Here is a 20,669-nt window from a genome sequence, read left to right on the forward strand (position 1 = left end):
TGATTGTGACTTACAGCTTGTCAGTGAGCTAAGTTAATAGTGCAGTTTGTAAAGATACTGTACATGCTACTTTCACCACTGTTTGGATTAAAACCCTCCCAGTATAGCAGTAGTCATTACAGGACTTAAAATTGTGTTTGCCTCCTTACCTTAGAACTTGCAACTTTGCTAACACTAATGGATTTTGATGGAAGTTTAAAAAAATACTATCGTACAAGAATCTGGAACATTTAATGACAGATAAAATCATCTTTGTGTTTTCTCCATCAAGCTGGTCACAAGCCAATACATTAACAGTGACCCTGAATGTGCACTTTCAAAAAACAGTGAAAAGTAAACATGCATAGAAAACTTTACATTAGGTGAAGTTTTTGAAGGTGTGGCAATTGCCAGAAAGTTTCCAGGTTATTGTTTTTGTGAGAAATACTAATACCAACCTTTTCCTTCAAACTTGTGCTCTAGTGACTATAATACTATCTTGGTTTTTTTCTGAGTATTTTGTTTGCTTGTTTGTTTGTTTTTTTTGTTTGTTTGGTTTTTTGTTTTTGTTTGTTTGTTTGTTTGTTTGTTTTCCTGGTTCTAATGACAGTAGTCATAGACAAGATACTGAATATCAAGCTACCAATTGAATGGTGATTTTATCTTGATGGAGGTTTTGGGTACTTCATTACTACAGGCATTTGGTATAACTGTAATGCTCAATGCTAATTGAAGATAATTAGTTCAAATCTAGATGATCCTGAAGACTGAACTGTTGTGAATACATTTTCAAATACATATTTCATCGTCCCAGAAAGACCTTCCAAACATCTTAATCTAACTAAATATTGTCCAGTAATTTTGAAATTAGGCAAATATCTGTCATGTGTGCATTTCTTACACAATCTCTCCTTCAGATGGCTGCTGTCCCTAAAATATTAATGTCAAGCAAGTAACAGTTTCTCAGAACCCAGCTTTGCACAATGGTAAAAGTGACTTCAAATGGGAACATTTACTCAGATTTATCTATTGAGATGAAATCCACGCAGATCACTGGGATTAAAAACAAAATTCTTTACTGATGAAACTGAAAACTACCGAGCTATTGAAACTTACATGTTTCCCAAATAAGTTACAGCTGAGTCAAAAAGAGTGGAATACATTTTGGGACAGGTGTCAGGGAAAAGTGGGGTAGAGATGAGTGGAATGGAAAACTCACACGAAGGTGTAAGTCAGGTACAGGATATGACTGTGGTTTCTTAAAAGTCTTGAAAACAAGGAAGATGTTGACAGTAAGCATCAAGAAGTGCCTGAGTTTTTGTCGCCATAATCCCCTGAGAGAATTGGGTTGGCAGCATTTTGGCTTTTAAGCAAATTTTACTGTGCCTAAATTTTAGTAACAGATTTCATTTCTGGCCTGGTATACACTGGGCAGAGACACTGTTTAATCATGTTTAATCTGAAACTTCAGAACATATGAACATGGAAGTGTAGTTTTCATAACTGTTTCAGTTACTGTTTGTTTTGTAAATGTGAAAAATGTTGTTCAGTCTTAGATTTATAATAAGCAGGACAAGGTTTATATGGAGTCAGACCATCTTGTGAAGAATTAACAAATTCCCTGGAAAAGAGATCCAGAAGAAATCTCCTTTCAGGGGACCAAAGAAAACCCCCAAAACAAGAAAAGCACAAAGAAAACTTTAACTATACTTAAGCATTCCTTTGTAAATTAGCTGTGCATTAAAGCACTAGAATGCCATGGAGCTTGAGAAAATACTCACGGATTTTAATTAAACTAACAGAGTTTTAAAATTTTTGTTGCTTATCAGAAGACAGTATGTTTTTTGTAGCTTATAAAGGCAAAGAAATACAAAGAAAAACTGCAAGTAATCCCAAGGAAGAATTGTTCAAAGTAAGTGTTTTACTTACTGGTCTGCTGCCAATAGCAAGATGGATTTTTATTCATTTGTCTGCTTTTGGTAATGTTTCCTGTAAGGACGAGTCCAGGATTAGAATTAATGGGACAAAGTAAATGAGAATTTCTTCTGATTAAAACCTTACTGAGGTCATTTTTGTTGCCAGGCAATGTGTGTGGCAACTGTTTTTGTTTACCTGTAGTTAAAAAAAAAAAAAAAGAAATTGTTATGAAAAGGAATTTCAGACAATTGGGTTTCTTTCACTAAAATTAAGAAAAATGGTAGTACAGAAGCAAACGCAGAATTAAGCAATAAACTAAGTTAATCTAAACCACAGAGTTACAGCCTCCTCTGTCCTTTTTGACTGTGTTGGTCAGCTGGTATTTCAGCAAGTTTAATACAGAACTGCTTCTCCATCAGAGGTCATTTTCTTTGCTTAAAGGGCATTTTTTTTTTTTTACACTACCCCAACTTCATCATTCTGTTTGCTGTCAGAAACTCCACATCAATCCAAGCAAAATGTACTTAAGTTCTTTGAAAACAGGATCAATAACTTCACAGAAAAATAAGTTTTAACGAAACAATTGGTCTGTCTTTGTGCTTGATTTACTTAAGAAATATTTTTAGTACAATAATTTAAGCAGTTCATGCTGCCTTCTAATTATTTTAGAATTTCATAGATGAGGAATTTTGCCCTTAAATGGACCAAATAAAACATTATATTCATATAGTAACATGATTGGTCAAAATTTAGCATAAAATGAAGGCATTCTTTAATGGTTCAAGTACACTTTTTTGAATCTTCAGTTATTTTTGCAACATTTATGCACAGAAATAATTTTGTCATGTTAGAAAACATGGTGTTTACCCTGTTTTTCTCTTTCCTGCAGGGCAGCACAACTATTTATGTGCTGGAAGAAATGACTGCATAGTCGATAAAATCCGTAGGAAGAACTGCCCAGCATGTCGCTTGAGGAAGTGCTGTCAAGCTGGTATGGTCCTGGGAGGTGAGCTGTTTTTCAAGTGGATTTATAAAAACAGGCAGTCAAGTACACTACCTTCAGTCTGTTGAGGTTAAACAGCAGTGCTTTCATACTGTAAAAAGTAAGACCACATTCAAATGTTATTTTTGGAAGAATTACCTAATGCTTTATAATTTCTTAGAATTTTTCTTTAGTGAATCTGAAAACCCTGACAAAAAAACACCTTTCTGTAGGAATCACTGTGAACCCTTACATTCATTTTCTTGAAGGGAAAGGAATTATGTCTTGGGTGTGTATTTATTAATAATTTTGGATCAGGTAATTTGGGTAAAAATAAGCAGATAGAAATTGGCACTAGAGTCAGGAATCAGTACTGTGCTCTTCTGATTTGTGTTATACCCTTCATCATTGCTTTGAGTACATGTCAACAAAATTGTATCCTTGTGTTCCACCAGAGAGAGCCAGGCAGTGGTTGCACCAATACTGCAGGTTTTGCATATTAGGTGCTGGGAAATCCCACCTTTGTATTAGTTCTTTCTGTAACAGATTTGGGGGTTTCTTATGTATCATTAAATGAACTCTGTGTCTTTGAAAACCTACAGGGAGAAAATGGTGTATGATCAGGTAGTCACATGGCAAGTTTTGATGTGTTTACAGGCAGGAATGATGCTTATTTTTGCTGGGTTTTTTTTCCTATTTTGGATCAGCACAAAGCTTGAAAATATGTGGCTAAGACTGTAAGAAAATGGCCATATAAAAGTGATAGAAAGAAAACTCCCTTCCTAAAGGGAGTTAAAAAAAGGGGGAAGGACATAAACCTGCATTATTTCCAATTTAATCTATTTTAGCCCATCAAAGTCCTCTGTCTGTCTCTCTCCCCTGCTCAACTCTGCATTCCCTCTCCCACATTTAAGTATTGTTTTTTATCCCTGAAGGAAGAGCTGGCACTATATACTGTACATAATTTCATTATCTTGCACATCAGCATTCATTGATAATGTAAAATGTGTATATAGTTCTCAGACTGATAGTTTGATTGCACAGCTCTGTGTTTCCAGCTCCTGTGAGCTGAATGCAAGCTCCATGGAGCTGGAGTACTCAGCACACACAGGCATTATGTCATTCTTATGTGGTCAGTCAGTGGCATCTCTCAGTTAAAAAAAAAAAATAAATGGAGCTGACAAGCACATTGGTGTTACTGGGTTGAGGGGAGAGGAGAGCCAAAGGAGAGCATGTCCTTTGGTTCCTTCTCAGATTGAAGTGGTGTTTTAAAACTGGAGTATCAGTGCAGTAGAGAAACAGTATTGCTACAAAGACAGAACCTAAAGCCTTGTTTGCCCAACTTGGAAAGAGGAGAAAGCCAAGGAGGCAGAGGTCCTGAGTAGGCTGTGGAAAATGCAGAGTAAGAATGAAGACTCAGGAAGAGGAGTTGGCAGATGTAGTGCATGCCTTTTAAAATTTGGGAGAGCATGCAAGGTTTGATCAGTTTGACCTCTCAAATATATACCTGTCTAAGGCAGGTGGCTTAGACTAGATGATCTTTAGATCCCTTCCAATCCAAACCAATTTTTGATTCTAATGGGTGTAATACAGATAAAAATTCATTCCTGACTGTGAATTTTGCACAGCTAGGATTTGATGATGATCTAACCTAAATTTTCATTTATGATACCCTGGATAACACAAATAACTAAACTCTGTGTGTGTCAGCATCACAGGCAGCAGTTTCAACAAGCAGAAGAGTGTGAGATGACTCACTATCATTGTCTAGTCCTTTTACTTCAGCATTGTTCTGCATAGTAATAGGAAAAGTCACCAGCAGGCTTGACTTTGTTCTGCAATTTGTGTGCATTTATGGATGCTAGTTTCCCTATTGTTTTTTAATACATACATTTTTCTCTGGGTGTAGGTACTAGGAACAGAAAAAGTTGGACACTTTTGCCAGCAATGTTGATCAGATGATATGTCCTCATTAGTGTACCCTTATAGTAAGATGTTACATCCTCCTACAAAATCTGAAGATAAAGGTGCTCTGACTTTTATTTTATTACTGTCAGGTATGAAGAGAGTAAAATCTTCATCTTTGTCGTCACCTTTTCGGATCACTTTTTTTTCTCAGCTGTTACAAAGCAAGTGTAAATATTTTCTTTGTATCTAATGCTAGATTTTTGTACCTAGCCAGTTTGTTGTGTTCCTTAGTCTTCTCTTAAGTATACCTAATCAAAGTTGTCACCCATTTTTTAGAAGCCTGTGCAGTCTAGTTTCTCTAGTTCTTAGAGGGACGTTGCATTTCATCAGATCTCTGCCCTGATATCCCCACCTACACCATCTTCTGAAAAGGAGTAATCTGGCAGCAAATAGAAAGCAGAAGAGAATAATTGGGCAATGGAAAAAAGGAAATATTGAGTGGAGTTGTAACTGTGGCACCTCTATTTTTTTGTCAGCTGCTTCAGGTTAAGTGCCTCAGGTGCTCTTAGTGATGTCAACAGTTCTGGAGGGGATTAGGAAGCTAAATGTTTTATGCAGGCTGAAATGGAGTGCTTAGTACGCAAAAGAAGAAGAAAAGACAAATGTAGACCAAAAATGAGGAAAACTGGAGTGAAATTATACTATATGTAAATGAGGATTTAAAATTCAAGCTGCAAACAAAATCTCAAAATCTTTGTTAACCATAATACTCTTTCTGTGGTTATATTGTTGCCCTTCTTCCTTTTGCTCATCTGCCATTTCTTACAATTCCTTTGTTGTATCACATGAACAATATTTCCTGCCCATGACTTGGTGTGCTGATCAACACAATATGATTCATATATGGAGTGTTACAGGGCTTAGATAATTTTCCCAAAGACATCAGTGATCAAAGGGCTGGGAAGCCTGCCATATGAGGAAAGGGTAAACATGAGCCAGCAGTGTGCCCAGGTGGCCAAGAAGGCCAATGGCACCCTGGCCTGTATCAAGAATCGTGTTACAACCAGGATTAGGGCAGTGATTGATTGTCCCTCTGTACTTGGCACTGCTGAGTTCACACCTCAAGTGCTGTGTCCAGCTCTGGGCGCCTCACTACAAGAAAGATATTGAGGGGCTGGAGCATGTCCAGAGAAGGGCAATGGAGTTGTGGAAAGGTTTGGAGCATAAATCCTATGATGAGCAGCTGAGGGAGCCAGGGTTGTTTAGCTGGGAGAAAAGGAGGTTCAGGAGGGACCTTCTTACTTTCTACAACTGCCTGAAAGGAGGTTGTAGCAAGATGGGGGTTGGCATCTTCTCCCAGGGATCATGTGGCAGTATGAGAGGACATAGCCTCAAGCTGTGCCAAGGGAGATTCAGCTTGGACGTCAGGAGCAAATTTTTCACAGATAGGGTTGTTAAATTTTGGAATGGGCTGCCCAGAGAGGTGGTGGTGTCACCATCCCTGGGGGTGTTTGAAGAAAGGCTGGACATAGCACTTAGTGCTCTAGTTAAGAAGGTGGTGATGCACTGAAGTTTGGACTTGATGGCCTTGGAGGTTTTTTCCAACCTAAAAGATTCTGTGATTCTCTGATTCTATGAACTGGGTTTGTTCAGCCTTGAGAAAAGAAGGCCTAGAGGACACTTTTATCACTGGTTTCCACTATTTAAGGGTGATTACAAAGAAGATGGAAACTCACTATTTACAAGCAGTCACATGGAAAAGACAAGGGATAATGAGTACAAGTTACTCCTAGGGAGATTCTGATTAGACACAAGAGGAAAATATTCCACAATGAGAAAAATCACCCATTGGCATTATCACCCAAGATTAGTGGTGGACTCATCACTGTTGAACACTTTTAAGATTCATCTGGACAAGGTGCTGGGTCATCTTGTCTATAATTTTGCCAAGGAAGATTGGACTGGATAGTCCTTGAGGTTCTTCCCATCCTGGAATTCTGTGATTCTGTGATAAAAGCCCGTATGCAAATTTCCAAGTTTTGGAATAAAGTACATGCTTAGAGACATCCTTGAGTATTTTAATTTAATTGGAATTGGCAATACTTTAAATCTGTTGTTCTGTTTACAACCTTTATAGGTCAAGATTTTTTGTGCATTTTGTGATTTCTGCCATTTAGATATTACATAGATATATTTTTGTTCTTTTACCTCTGATACTTAGTTTCTTTATGCTGGTCTTGAGTTAAATGCAGACCTGCTATATTGCTTAATTAACATGAGAAACACTAAGATTTTACAGGCTATTAATGATAAGCTTCCAAAAATTACAATATTAATTAAGTTAAACTTACTTCTTAGGGAAGTACATCTATCTTCTATTGAATGTCAATGAGTGGCAACCATATAGATGAAAGTGTAATATTTTGTTGTATGGACAACTATTCCATTTTTCAACCCTAAATTCAAAGAAATTTCAAACCCCTGAAATATTTGAAATATTTTAGAAGAAATTTTAAGTCAGTTGTAAGTAAATTATAGGATAGCAACCAATATCTTCAGTAATTTATTTCCCTATATGGACTGTTTCTTAATCTATAGAAGGAAAGTATCAATAAAAACATGCATTTCATAGTACTATATTTGTCATTTTCTGTGAAAGTGTTAATTGTCTTTGGGTTTTATAACCTCATAACTTGAGACACCAATCTAACCCCTTTCTAATCTTAAACCTAATAGAATAGCAGGCAGCTGGATCAGGTCCTGGAATAAACAAGTACTCAACTCTTTTATTTATTATGAGTGAATCTGTAATTTTCCCAGGCTGATTATCACAGATTCCTTGTTCAGCTGTATTGCTAAATTACTGTGTCCTTCATTGTCTCAGTCAGCTTTCAGTCTGCAGTGCAGTGGTTACATGCAGAAAAAGGTGAATTAATTTTCCAGGTAATATTTTCTGAGGTAGGATCAAAGGGCTTATTAAAAGCAAGATGTGTTACTTCTGGTTTGCTACTTTTTCTGTGTTGTATCCACCCCATTAAGGTGTACACGGCTTGTTTCTCTACACAAAATGTAGGAGCATAGTGACCTTAAAGTAAAGGCCATTGTGTTCTGTCAAAAATAATATATCATTGATGTGTTTCACCTCATTGCAGGGTAAGGAGAAGGGTAGTGAGATGTTAGACTTCTGCTAGAAACCCAGCCCTTAAAGTAATGTCAGTCATGTCTGATTGTATATTTCTGCATACCTAGTTAAAAAAACTATTGAAATACAGAATTAGGTAGTAAGGAGAAAATCATAATATATTTGACAGTTGTATTAAACAGATTTTTAAAATGTTTTCTAGGTACATGTAGAACACAAACACTATAAACATGCTATTCGTAGTAATCAAGGGTAGGGGAACAGTGAGTATGAAGAAACTGCTTGAGTGGTTAGCTGTCTTAAAGTGAAGTAATGAAAATGTTACAAAAAAAGTGTGTGATATCTAAATATGTACAGACATACAGTATTAAGAAGTCTATATTATAGTATTAAGAAAAGTAGTTGTCAGAGTGGATTGGTATTATTTATCCATTATGGGACTAAGTGGAGACATTTATTTATCTTACAGCACAAACTTAACTGCTTTGTAAACAGCAAATGAAAAACTAAGCTATTGTCAATTTTAAATTGTTTTCCTTACGTCCTTAAGAGTTTTTATTAATTTGATTTGGTCTTCTTGTTGTAGATGGGAAAGTTTGCTGCAAGTTATTAATAGTCACCTCTCCTGTAGATGGGTAACAAGTGGAGTTGTTTTGCTGATGGCTGTTAAGCAACATAATTAGCAATAAACACATGAGCAGTTCTACAAACCACTGTGACATTAATTCTGATACATTTAGTCACTTGGAAACATGGGTACTTATTAACTACTAACATTACCATGTGATAAGCATTCTGTTTGGTTTCTTTCTTTACTTGTTCTCTGAACTGTAAAAGTATCTGAAGCCATTATTTCTGAAAATACCTGAAATCATTATTTATGAACTATCAAATGCATTGTTACTTCTGTTTTCCTTCATGCCTACACAATACTTAGTGGGAAATTCCCAGCATGTCTATGACTATGTATATGTTTGTTATGATAAAAATTGGCTCTAGGTCTTTCAGCATAATAAATTGTCTATTCTTTTGTGGGTTTTTGTTTTGCTTTTTTTTCTTGGTTCAGCTGTAACATAAGATGTAACTTCGTGTTTGGTTCTTTACTAAGAATTCTCTAATTAGGAATATTTTTATTCTTACCACAAGTGATAAAATGAGCATATGATTGTTGGGGCACTTGATACCAAACTAATTAAACCTGCAGTTACGTTAGTGGGGAATATGACCCCGAATGTCATTGCATGATGAGTGTTACTGTTTTTGCCATCACCCCTATGTCTATTTCTGTCCCCCTGTCATGTAAAAAAGACTGTAAGTGTCAGTATCATTATTGCATTTTTTGACCCTTTTTTCCCTAAGACAAACTTGTTTGGCAGAACTAAGATCTAACAGGGTTTTCATCAATTTTGAGGATCTATTTAAAGCAAATGTGTTCCATGTAGTCACCTCTGCATGGATTTGCCTTTTTATTGAAACCGGTAATATGTCATTTATTAATATAATAATATTAACAGTTATATTAATATTATATGTAATAATATTAATAAATAATATTCTGTATTAATAATCACCTCTGAAGGTTTGATTTTCTGTATCTGTTGGGTGCACTGCCAGACTGTTTCCATGAAAGAAATTTGAAGAATTGCTACCTAAACCTGTATATTTCCATAGCCATACCACATGTATCTGTGCTTATTTTGGGAAGGCAGTTCAGCTATTAATTTGTTTTAGTTAGTGTTGTTCATACCATTGCAGTATGGAAATAGCAATTAAAAATACTGAGAAAGGGAAATTACGCTTTAGGAAGTGAAATATCTTCTAAGCATTTACAGTATTTGTCAGTCTTTCACTCATCTCCCTGGGCACCAAAATAGGATTCAGCCATGAGACTGAAATGCTCTTAGGGGACTGGAGGAAAGGAGTTTCTGTGTGTAGTAATTAATTACTAACATTTTTGGTTTTGAATATTAGGAAGTAAAAGAAGCAGTATCTTTAATTGACATTAAATAGAAACTGAATTGTAGAGCCAGCTGGCTCAGCTGTTGGCATATGACAGAACAGTGGGAATTGAACCAGAAAACAGTTTATGAGGTTACTGTAACCTAGAATTCATGGCAGTAATTTTTATGGGTGGGTGCTGTTCATCCCTTAGTGAAGGGAGCAGGATACAGAGGGAGAAGCTCTAAAGAATTTTCCATTATCATTTTTCGATTACATAAATAGTCAAAAAATAGAAAACTTATTCTGAAGACACTTCTGGTTTCCTTGTATAGATTAAAAGTGTAATCCAACACTAGTGGAAAATACTAATGTTCTTGGTTAGCTCTTTCTAACAAATCAACAATTTTCTTTTCAGGTCGAAAATTGAAAAAGTTTAACAAAATTAAGGTTGTGAGAGCGTTAGATGTTGCACTCCAGCAGCCAGCAACCCTTCAAGATGAAAGCCAGTCTCTACAAAGGCTGTCCTTTTCTCCAAATCAAGAAATACAGTTTGTTCCCCCAATGATAAGTGTTTTACGAGGCATTGAGCCAGAAGTTGTCTATGCTGGTTATGACAATACAAAACCTGAAACACCAAGTTCCTTGCTGACCAGTCTGAATCATCTTTGTGAGAGGCAACTTCTTTGTGTAGTCAAGTGGTCCAAATTACTGCCAGGTAATATAATTTCTTATATGTAGTGAATTGTAGTTAAGCAAATACTTAATGGGAGGACTAGTTTAAAGAGATTATTATTGACTGCCTGTTAATTCTTTGCAAATTCCAAAATGATTAAGCTTTCACTTATCAGATAATATAACTAATCAAATATATTTTAATAGGGAAGCACATTTGAAAGAATCCATCTAAATATTTATATTCACTCCAAGAAAGCACAGGAGCTCAGCATTTCCCATATGTGATTGTTATTGCAGCCTTTCTACCCCAGGCCCTCTTATTCAATTATTTATTTATTTGATATAAAAAGGTTGTGTATCTGCTTATTCTTTATTCTTATTACTAAAACGAATTTTTGAAAGTAACAAAGAAAAATTTTTATAAATAATATCAATTAGAACTGAGTAGTTCACAAACAGACTGGTAATGAGAAGTAACTGAATTTATGAATATCCACAACTGGATTCAAAAAAATATACATGTTATGTGTGTATGTGTGCTGTATGGTGATAGGGATCATCATGGTCATCCTGGGAGATATAGAAATCAATATATTGAGCAGAAAGCCTGGAAAATACAGTTTCATGCGAGCTCAGTTTGACATTTGGTGCTGCAGGAAGCAGTAGTCTCAATCACTACTCTTGCCATTGCAGCTGGCACTTAGCAGACCTCTTGAGTGAATTGATTAATCTCACTAAATGAGAAGAAAAGAAACCCTTTTTTTTTTGTCCTCTATGGTTTTCTGATGTCTTCATGAACTGAACAAGTTCACTGTGGAGGAGCATGAGTGCCGAAGCTTGCTTGAAGGAGGTAACAGGACCATGCAATGAGGAACAGGAGCGCTGCTTTCAGTGGCAAGAAGCTGTTAGTTTCACTCAGATAATTCATGGCAATCTTTAAATTTATTAAACAGCAAAAATAATAAAACACAAGTGCACAACTGAATGTGGTTCTCTTTAGTTGAGTGCAAGAAAGATACTCATATATGGGTGTTTTTGTGTGACAACTGCATCTTACAGTAAGAGCACTGATGTTCAAGCTATCGACTTTAAATGAGAGTTGGTTACAGTGATCATGTTACAAACTGTCATATTTCTACCAAAGGAAAAAGAGATGCATTCCTATCCTCTGAAACAGTCGTTTTTGTTAAATAAATTTTGGTGTGAACATTTCAAAATACTGGATGAGAACAAAAAGACAAGAGGTTAACTATCAAAGTAGCATAGGCAGTTATTACCCAAGCATTGGAGACCTACATCCCCAAAACCTTTCTAGGTCTTTCTAGGTGTTCTCAGTTTGATAGCTCAGATTCATAACCTCAATACACCTACTTAACTGCTGTCCAAATGATAATGATGTAATTAAAATGTAATTAAAAATTAAATTTTATCTTTAATTTAATTTCCAGGTTTTCGGAATTTGCATATCGACGATCAGATCACCCTCATCCAGTATTCCTGGATGAGTCTAATGGTTTTTGCAATGGGATGGAGATCATACAAACACGTCAGTGGTCAGATGTTGTATTTTGCACCAGATCTGATTCTAAATGAGTAAGTAGAATGCTTCCATGGTATATGAATAACATGTTGAACTTTTATGTGCCAATGGGAATGTGACTCCATTGAGGCCAAGATTTCATTCATTACTTGTTCTGTTTCAAAAGTAATGGCCAAGTCCTCTGACCATATCAAAGTTCAGTATCTTTGGGAGGGGTTTTGTGGGAACCTCAACTATTCTGTGTACATGGTTAAGCAAAAGCAGTTCAGATAGTATTTTAATTATCTAAGAAAAAAAAATAATGCTGTCAGAAGATTTACTTCTATTGACCCGAATAAGTCATGAGTTAATGTTTACTAAGTGGAACTGAGTGTGGGGTTTTTTAGTTGTTTTTGTTTGGGTGGTTTTTGCAAATAGTTTGCCTGAAATCTAAATGCTCAGTAAAGAAACTATCAAGTGGGAATTTTAATATCAAGGAAACATTATATGAGACTGCTCTTTTCTGCTGAGGGATGGGAGGGGCTTTTTGGCTTGAATTTTCCTTCTCTATGCTGTTTAATATAGATAATCATCATTTCAGTCTTTGTCATTTTTCCAGCTCTGCAAATTAGTATTGTCAGACTTGTAATTTTATATTCTTTGGTTATAGTTCATGGGAGGTTGCCAGGAACAGTAAAACATAATTTAATCCCTATATTTATTTTTCCTTAATAATTTTTTCTCTTTTTTTTTTTCTTAAAATACTAAAAGAACTGCTATGAAGCAAGCTGAAATAAAAACAGGTGCTTTGTAAGACATATTGTTTAAGGATTAAGAGGTGGATTTGCAGAAGATCTAGACACCTGATTTTAAAATCTATAGATGTGCAAGATCCTCCCAGTGAAGTCCTTTGTAGAAGATATTCAGTAGAGCCAACCCTATAGCTCCTGACCTTTTCTCTTCCAGATGATTGTAAATCTCTGTGAGGTTGTTGAGTAATGAATTCTTTCCTCTCCCATTTTTATTAATTGTGCTGTACAAATGGAAATACTTAGAAGTGATGAGATTGAATGAATTTCTGGCTGCATTGTTGTCCCAGCATAGTCTGATGCATCTTATGGTTACATTCAGAAGAAACAAAGAGTGAGATGGATTTAAGCAGTAATGTCGTGTCTTGGAGTATTACCCTGCCTGTGGATCACTGCTGGCAGCTTGTGAAGAAGACTTTAAGTACTTTGTTTGGGAGTGGTGTTGAGATTTATGAACCCTGATTGTAATCCACCAGAGACAGCTTCTGATTACCAACTCAAGATCATCTGCGCTGGGTGCTGACAACATATTAACATATTCCTCTCTTGGTTGTAGAACATCCCATCAGGGTCATACTAGAGATGTTATAAACAGAGTGCTATGAAAAGTAACTGATGCACTGAATCATATCTGCAACTATTTATTGAAAATAAGTTAGCTTTTAGGTCAGTAAAATGTAAACAACTTTGTTATCTACAATGATGTCTAAGATTGTACTTTCATGTTCACCTTAAGCAAGGGTAACTGCTGAACACTGCCAAAAAAGTTAACAGTTCTGGTCATGCATCCCCATGACTTGAGCTGAGCTGGACCAAATACTCTCTGGCTGCACTGTCAAACAGATAAGGAGTTTATATGCTTGAGATGTACCCCAGGAAAAACCATTCATTAACAAGTGGAGGTGATCCCTGACATGACTCACCATGTAGGAATGCAAGCACTAATGCCAGAATCACAGGAGTGTGTGCCTAGAGGTAGAAAGAGATAATGGAAAGTCCTTCTGCAGGAGCAACTGCACACCATAGCTGTTTCATGATTACCATGAAACCACAATCCAAAGCTTGTGTAACAGCCAATCTATCATTTAGTGAACTGTTATTCTTCTGGGGAAGGACGTGTTTGGTAGCATCAATTTCAGACCAAGAAAGCCAGTAGTGCTAGTTTGACAAAGATTTCTTTGTACAAACACACTACAAGGACTTACTGTTACTTCTATTTTGCAGTGTCTGAAAATTTGAGTAAGAACAGCATTTAATCTGCTAACCATGAAAGCTGCTATTGCTCTTCATAGAAAATAATTAGCAAGAGATGCTACCAAAAAGTAATAGAAAAGGAGATTTAAATTAGATCCAGAAACAAGTCTATTCAGGTTTGAAAGATTAAATTTCTATGGTTATGTCATTTAAGAGCTGGTACAAGATATCAGATGTTGCACAACATTGAAAAAATTTTCATTCAAGCTGACAGTAACACTTTAAATAACAAGAAAAAAAAATCAATGTATTGAAAAAGTATTTTTTAAATGGAAAATATCTTCTGTTTTATTGCTGAGGTCACTACCTGCAGTTAGGTTGGAATGCTGATCTGAACCGCTTAGCAGGTGGGGGAGCAAAATTTAATCTTCCTGCTATTGTACTTAATTCATCTGGATTGGGATGCAACCTTTTAAAATCAGTCCAAGTTACTGGATCATCAGGTTAATATGCAATGAATTCAGTCTAGATTAGAAACTTTGTAATGCTACCATTGCAGTAATTTCAGTTGAAAATTATTCTCCTACTAAGTACACACAATAATATATACTCAATATACAAAAATCACAGAGAGAAAAGTGGTATCAAAATGCTGCAAAAACCCCACAGTTTATGTATTTCCAATGTGATTTGTTCTGGTTACTTCTGTGGGAATTTAGGAATGGTTGTATTAATGTCTCCATTTACATAGCATCTAACATTTTTAACTGTTTCTTTAATGGCATAACATGCTACAAAGTAATATCATTGCTGCTAGAAATACCAGGCTAGAGTTGCTACAAAGTATCTTGATACAGACATTTTTGCAAATCTTAGAACAAATTTTATATAGACTTTCAGATTGTCTTCAGTTGTATGCTTTGAAATCTTTATGGAGATACAAGAACCTATGGACTTCTAAAATAAGATAGTACCTCACATTATTCATTAGGGTATTTTTAATTAATAAACTCCCCTTATTTTTGGTGGTTAGCATTCAGCTTTGCTAGTTTTTTGGGTTTTTTTTTTCTGGACAGCAGTAACAGATTAAACATCCAAAATAATAGCACATTCATTACAATAAAAAACTAGCATAGGAACAGAAAAAAACCAGAAAATTGTTTGTATGTATAAGCTTATCTTTAAAAGCTTATCTTTAATTTTTGTAATGTGATAAACTGTTAACAAGACCTTTCTTTCAGGCAGTTAGTACTGGAGCCATTCTTCGTCTTTGTTTTCTTGTTTTTTAATTTATTTTTTTAACTTTTCTGGTTGTAAGACAGAGGATGAAAGAATCATCGTTCTATTCCCTGTGTCTATCCATGTGGCAACTCCCGCAGGAATTTGTCAGACTTCAGGTTAGCCAAGAAGAGTTCCTGTGTATGAAAGCACTGTTGCTTCTCAACACAAGTAGGTTCTTTTATTTCTTTGTAACACAGCACTCCTAAAACAATTTTGAACCATGTTGTTTAACTAGACAATCACTAAGCTCTCTGGCTTAACAAATGGAAATGTCCTAGATGGAATGTTAGTATTCTAAGACTAAAAAATACTTTTTTCTAATGTTTATAAAGAACAAAGAATTTGTTGGATCCCTTTTGACATACGGCTATACTGTATTACACATTTTCAAAACAACTGTGCAGTATTTCTGCCTGGAAATATCAGTTGAAGTAACTCTACACAGGTTTAAAAAACCCCAACCAAACCAAAACAACCTTAAAAGTATTAGAATATATTTTAAAATATTTAATAAATTATCTGAGGGCTTTATCTTGACCAAGATCTTAAAGCATGTTTGCTCAAAAGAATTAGGGAAGTGGCCATGACAGACAATACTAGCATTTATTCAACTTTTTATCGTTATAAATAGGTGAAGTTTAGCACAGATATAAACAAATGGAAATGTTTTTCTTTGGTTTGTTTCTCTGGAAACAAAATCTGTGGTCAATTATACGCATCTTTTAAAGAACGCAGCATACAGCTGCATTCCCCTTTACATAGGAAATGTGGTTGCTGGTGAACTTATCTTCCAAAATCTTCTCTGAAATACTAAAATTTACATCTGCTGAGGCCATAATTGTTAGTTATGAATCCCCAAAGAGAAAGTTTTAAAGTTATACAGGTGCTGTTAGAAATGAGAATAAGCACTTTTGAAAGAATGTAAAAGTTTGATTCTCAACACACAACAGAGTTAGAGGAGAGATGGGTAAATCCTGCATGACCTGCTTCTTGGTTTTACAAAGTTTTAAGTAATTGATAAGGAATTAAAATTTAATCCCTATCAATCTGTACATGGCTGGAATTTACATAAACCCATTCTTAAAAAAAAAACTGGTCTCAGCAGAGAGTTAAGTTTAAAAAGATTATATTTAGTTCATATGAACATGGAAATTACTAAAAGAATGGCAAATGCCATACACTCTGCTAAAGCAGTAAAGGTAATGTGGATAAAAATCCTCATATAACTCCAGTTGCTTTGTTAGAATATGAATGTATTCCTATTTTAAATGTTTTCTACCTTGTTTTCATCCCAGAGAAACTCTCTTGTCTATCTTCTGAAATTTCAGTTACATTTAGATAAATTTGTGACATTTCAGCTATCTCTGTTCCAGAAAGTTCGTGTCCAATTCAAAAAAGCATTACAGTGGTTGGTCCAATCCCTCTCATTTCTGAGTGCATCAATTTAACAGAATTCATCCAGTTACCGTTCTTTGTCAACTGCATTGCACTCAGAAGCCAATTTTTTAAGATTATATGTTTATGTTGATGCAAGAAATTACTTAAAAAAAAAAGTATTTCTACCCGTTCTGATGAGTTTTGCTTTTGGTTCTCTCCTGCATTTATTTTCTTATAGGAAAAAACAATTTGTCAGATCTTTGGGAAAAGGAACACACCTAACAGTTGTTGCTGAGACATTTAGTAACAATTTGGTACTGTATAAATAAAATTCCACAAAGGTATTTTCAAAAAGCCATATAACTTGTTGTTGTTCTAAAATATTTTAAGACTACTTTTATTTTAGTCATGATATTCATCTTAATCCACTTCAATTGTGAAAGTACAGCCATTTCAGGCTTTTGTGTACTAACAGTAAATCAAGTCTAATCCTTTAGTCTCCCATTGTGTCTTCTGTTCAATTTATTATTCAGATGAACTGTTTTTGACATTTTTAGATAATTCCAAAGAAACAATAATTTGAATTAAACTGAGTGTCAGTCTCAATGCATTTCTAATTTTGAATGGACCCCCAGCCTAAGTTTTAACATTATATTTGATTTTATGGTTTTTTTTTTTTTTTCCTTTGAGTTGGCTGAGGCTTAAATGTAATGCTTTCCAGACTTCTGATTTAAAGGAATTTCTAAATCTTGTTACATAAGATTTTGGCTCTGTTCTTGCCACTGAATAAAAGCATCCTCATTCTTGACATATGTTCAAGGGAACAGCTCGAATAGATAGCTCCAAGGAACTTTTTGTCTTTAGGCAGGGATGTGACTGTCTTTTTGCAGAACTCAGAGGAAAAAGGCCATTCACTGGTGGAAAATACCTTTAAAATTAATTTTCAGGGAAAATACAAAGACTTAATTGTTGGTTTAGAGATGTAAGTCAAGAATAGCTTCCATCTAACCCTAAACTCAATCAGAATCACTTTATTATAAAACATTCCTTAGTTCTCTATAAAACTGCTGTCAAGAAATGTCCAGAATCATCCAGGCTTTGAAAATTAAGGTATTCTTTTTACCATGACACTTATCACTAGCAGTCACTAACAGGTTCTTTTCTCAGTGTTCTCTTCATGTTCTCATTTTGATTCTCAACCTGACCTTTAAGAGAAGAGAGACTTCAACCAATGTCTCCTCCTTGTTCATTTTTCTAAAAAGCTATTCACCTTTAAGTCTCTGATCAATTCTGTTAAGTGAAAGAGGTTCAAACAGGAGATCTGAGCCCTGGCAACGTTACTGTCTGCTCTACTTCAGAGCTGTTAGTTCAGTCCTAGACTCCATTGCACTGTACAGCATAAAATACTGTAAATTTTTCCTGTACTTTAAATTTTATTGCCTTCAGAGTAAATTGTAGCCCAACTGTTTGTTTTGTTTTTTTTTTTTTTTAAGTTCCTTTGGAAGGTCTAAGAAGTCAAAGTCAATTTGATGAGATGAGAACAAGTTACATCAGAGAACTGGTAAAGGCAATTGGTTTGCGTCAGAAAGGCGTTGTGGCCAACTCACAGCGTTTCTATCAACTTACAAAACTGATGGATTCCATGCATGATGTAAGTTTATTTGTTAATGCTTTCTGCTCTTTATGTGAGAAGGAATTTCTTAAAAGGGAGTCATCAGCATTGCTAAACAACAGAAGAAAGCAAAAAAAATCCTTTATTGTATATGTCTGTGTGAATAGATAATTATGTATTCAGCATCAGTATATGTATTGTGCACATATTTTATGGTATACAATATCAAAGTATTTGTGAAACATGCATTAGAGTGCTACCATTTTGTTTCATTTTTAGTGCAACATAGCCAGTACAATTGTGGGCTTTGGTAGGGGTGGTGTATGTGTGTATGTGAGCACATGTGTACTTGTTCAGGAAAATAGTGTGAGGCAGAGGCAATTCAAGTTGTAAAGTCAGACTCCTAAGAATTAGTGACTGGCAAGCAAGATTGTCTTTACAACCTTATTTCAACTGGTTTTATGTGGATATTCTATACCACTTTTTCAGTATCTGTCTAGGTTTGGAAATTGAATAATCTTTGACAATTCTAGATACCAAGCCCTAGACACTTTTGAACTCAATGTTGGTTGTGAGGAACTCCCAAGGACTTCAAGGTGGACAGGAGCTTTGCATCTTTGTATTCTTCAGAACTCAGCAAATCTTAATTTTATTTTAATTCAGTCTCTTCCTTTTAAATGCATACAGTAAAATAACCTGTGAGGAAGAGAAATAGGGAGAGAGGCTTGCTGCAAAATAACAAAGTGATATTTGATCCATGGAGTATCTTCATTCAAGTCTTGTTTCAGCTCAGGCTGATAAAGTGATGGGAGATACAAGGAAAATAAAAATCACCGCACTGGAGAGATTGTGTGATGTTAAAGCCTAAGGTAGCAGAAATAGTCCGATATTTAACAACATACTGGTCACTTGTCTGAAATAAAAATCGGAACCTCTGAGAGAGGCTGGAAGAGATTTAATAATCACACGTTGAGCAGTTGCTTTCAAGGGGTGAGGGTCTGTGGAGTTCGGTGTTTGCAGCATACATGGATATGATCATAATGAAAACCATGGCAAAGCTCACAGGTGAGTAGTAAATGCTGTCTCCCAGAGCAGTGTTTAAATAACAGGAGGTTAACAGTGTTTTAATAACAGGAGGACCAAAGCACACATTTGGGTGTGAGAATAAGATGAAAGATTGAAAGCTTATTAAGTAGTTGCCATAGTTCATCACATATGTCATGAGTGAGGGTGATACTACTTTGTAATATTAGTGAAGCAGTGGTTTTATATGATTTGCCATAGCTATATATATGATTTTTGCCATTAATAGGGTCTGACAGGTACCCTCATTACTGATTCAAGAAAGGACAGGATAAGGTATAGAGTGATGTCTGCTGATGAATGTATAAGTGATTGACAGCATGTTTATGTGGCTGCATTTCTGTTAGCCTGATTGATCATGTTTGTATTTTATCAAATCCAGCTGGTGAAACAGCTCCATCTCTTCTGTTTGAACACATTTCTCCAGTCCCGTGCACTGAGCGTTGAATTCCCTGAGATGATGTCAGAGGTGATTGCTGCACAGCTACCCAAGATTCTAGCAGGGATGGTGAAACCTCTTCTCTTTCACAAGAAGTGAAATGTCTTTTCTCTTATCATAGAGATGATACCTGGGTCATTTTTTGTTTGTTTATTTTGGTCAAGATTTTTCCATGTCAGGACTTCAGCATATTTGACATCCTTACCCTGCCGACTGCTTTATACCTGTAACACACACAAGCCATTCAAGCTTGATGTACATATTGTGAGTTCCTGATTCCTTAACTGCAAAAATCACAACAGTGATTAAGAAATGTTTTGTAAACTTGTCTAAGCTGCTTTTTAGATATGCATATGAATGACAGTGAATAGACTTTCCAGATTTCTAACAACAGTTATACATTTTTCTTACACATTGCACACTCTTGAATTTCTGGTATGACATGGTGCAAAATTTTTACTTCAGTACATTGTGTGCATGGGTACATGTGGGCACGTGCATAATGTAAGATTTTGGAGGAAATAAAATAAATATTGCCCACATTTTCTTATGGATATTTTACTTTTTCTTACTGCAATGCCATCAGAAATACCTAATGTGCTAGGCACACAGTATACATTCGTAGTCTCATCTGTGGTCATGTTGCATTGAAACTCTTAAATCCAGCATACTTTTTTTCTGCATAGTTCAGTGGAGCTCTTCTTCAAAAATCAGAAAGTTTAGGAAAATTTCAGTGTGTATTACACCAGAAGTAATGTGTATGCAAACCCACTAAGCTTTGGTTTGTGTTATTTTTCCTTAAAAGTTCAGC

The 20,669-nt window shown here is 35.4% G+C and overlaps 1 protein-coding gene across 3 annotated transcripts in view; it reads left to right on the plus strand.

The window, feature by feature from the left end:
* Positions 1-20,164, plus strand: part of PGR (progesterone receptor) — a 31,945-nt gene extending 11,781 nt beyond the window's left edge. For all 3 annotated transcript variants that reach the window (XM_068181449.1, XM_068181447.1, XM_068181448.1), the window contains 6 exons: positions 2,786-2,902; positions 10,285-10,584; positions 11,993-12,137; positions 15,385-15,515; positions 18,218-18,375; positions 19,802-20,164. In XM_068181449.1, coding sequence (XP_068037550.1) covers positions 2,786-2,902; positions 10,285-10,584; positions 11,993-12,137; positions 15,385-15,515; positions 18,218-18,375; positions 19,802-19,957 — 1,007 coding nt within the window. In that variant the 3' untranslated portion in view covers positions 19,958-20,164. The remainder of the gene's footprint in view (positions 1-2,785; positions 2,903-10,284; positions 10,585-11,992; positions 12,138-15,384; positions 15,516-18,217; positions 18,376-19,801) is intronic.
* The last annotated feature ends 505 nt before the right edge of the window (positions 20,165-20,669 follow it).

This window comes from Anomalospiza imberbis, chromosome 2 (assembly GCF_031753505.1).
Source record: "Anomalospiza imberbis isolate Cuckoo-Finch-1a 21T00152 chromosome 2, ASM3175350v1, whole genome shotgun sequence".
Lineage (NCBI taxonomy): Eukaryota > Metazoa > Chordata > Aves > Passeriformes > Viduidae > Anomalospiza > Anomalospiza imberbis.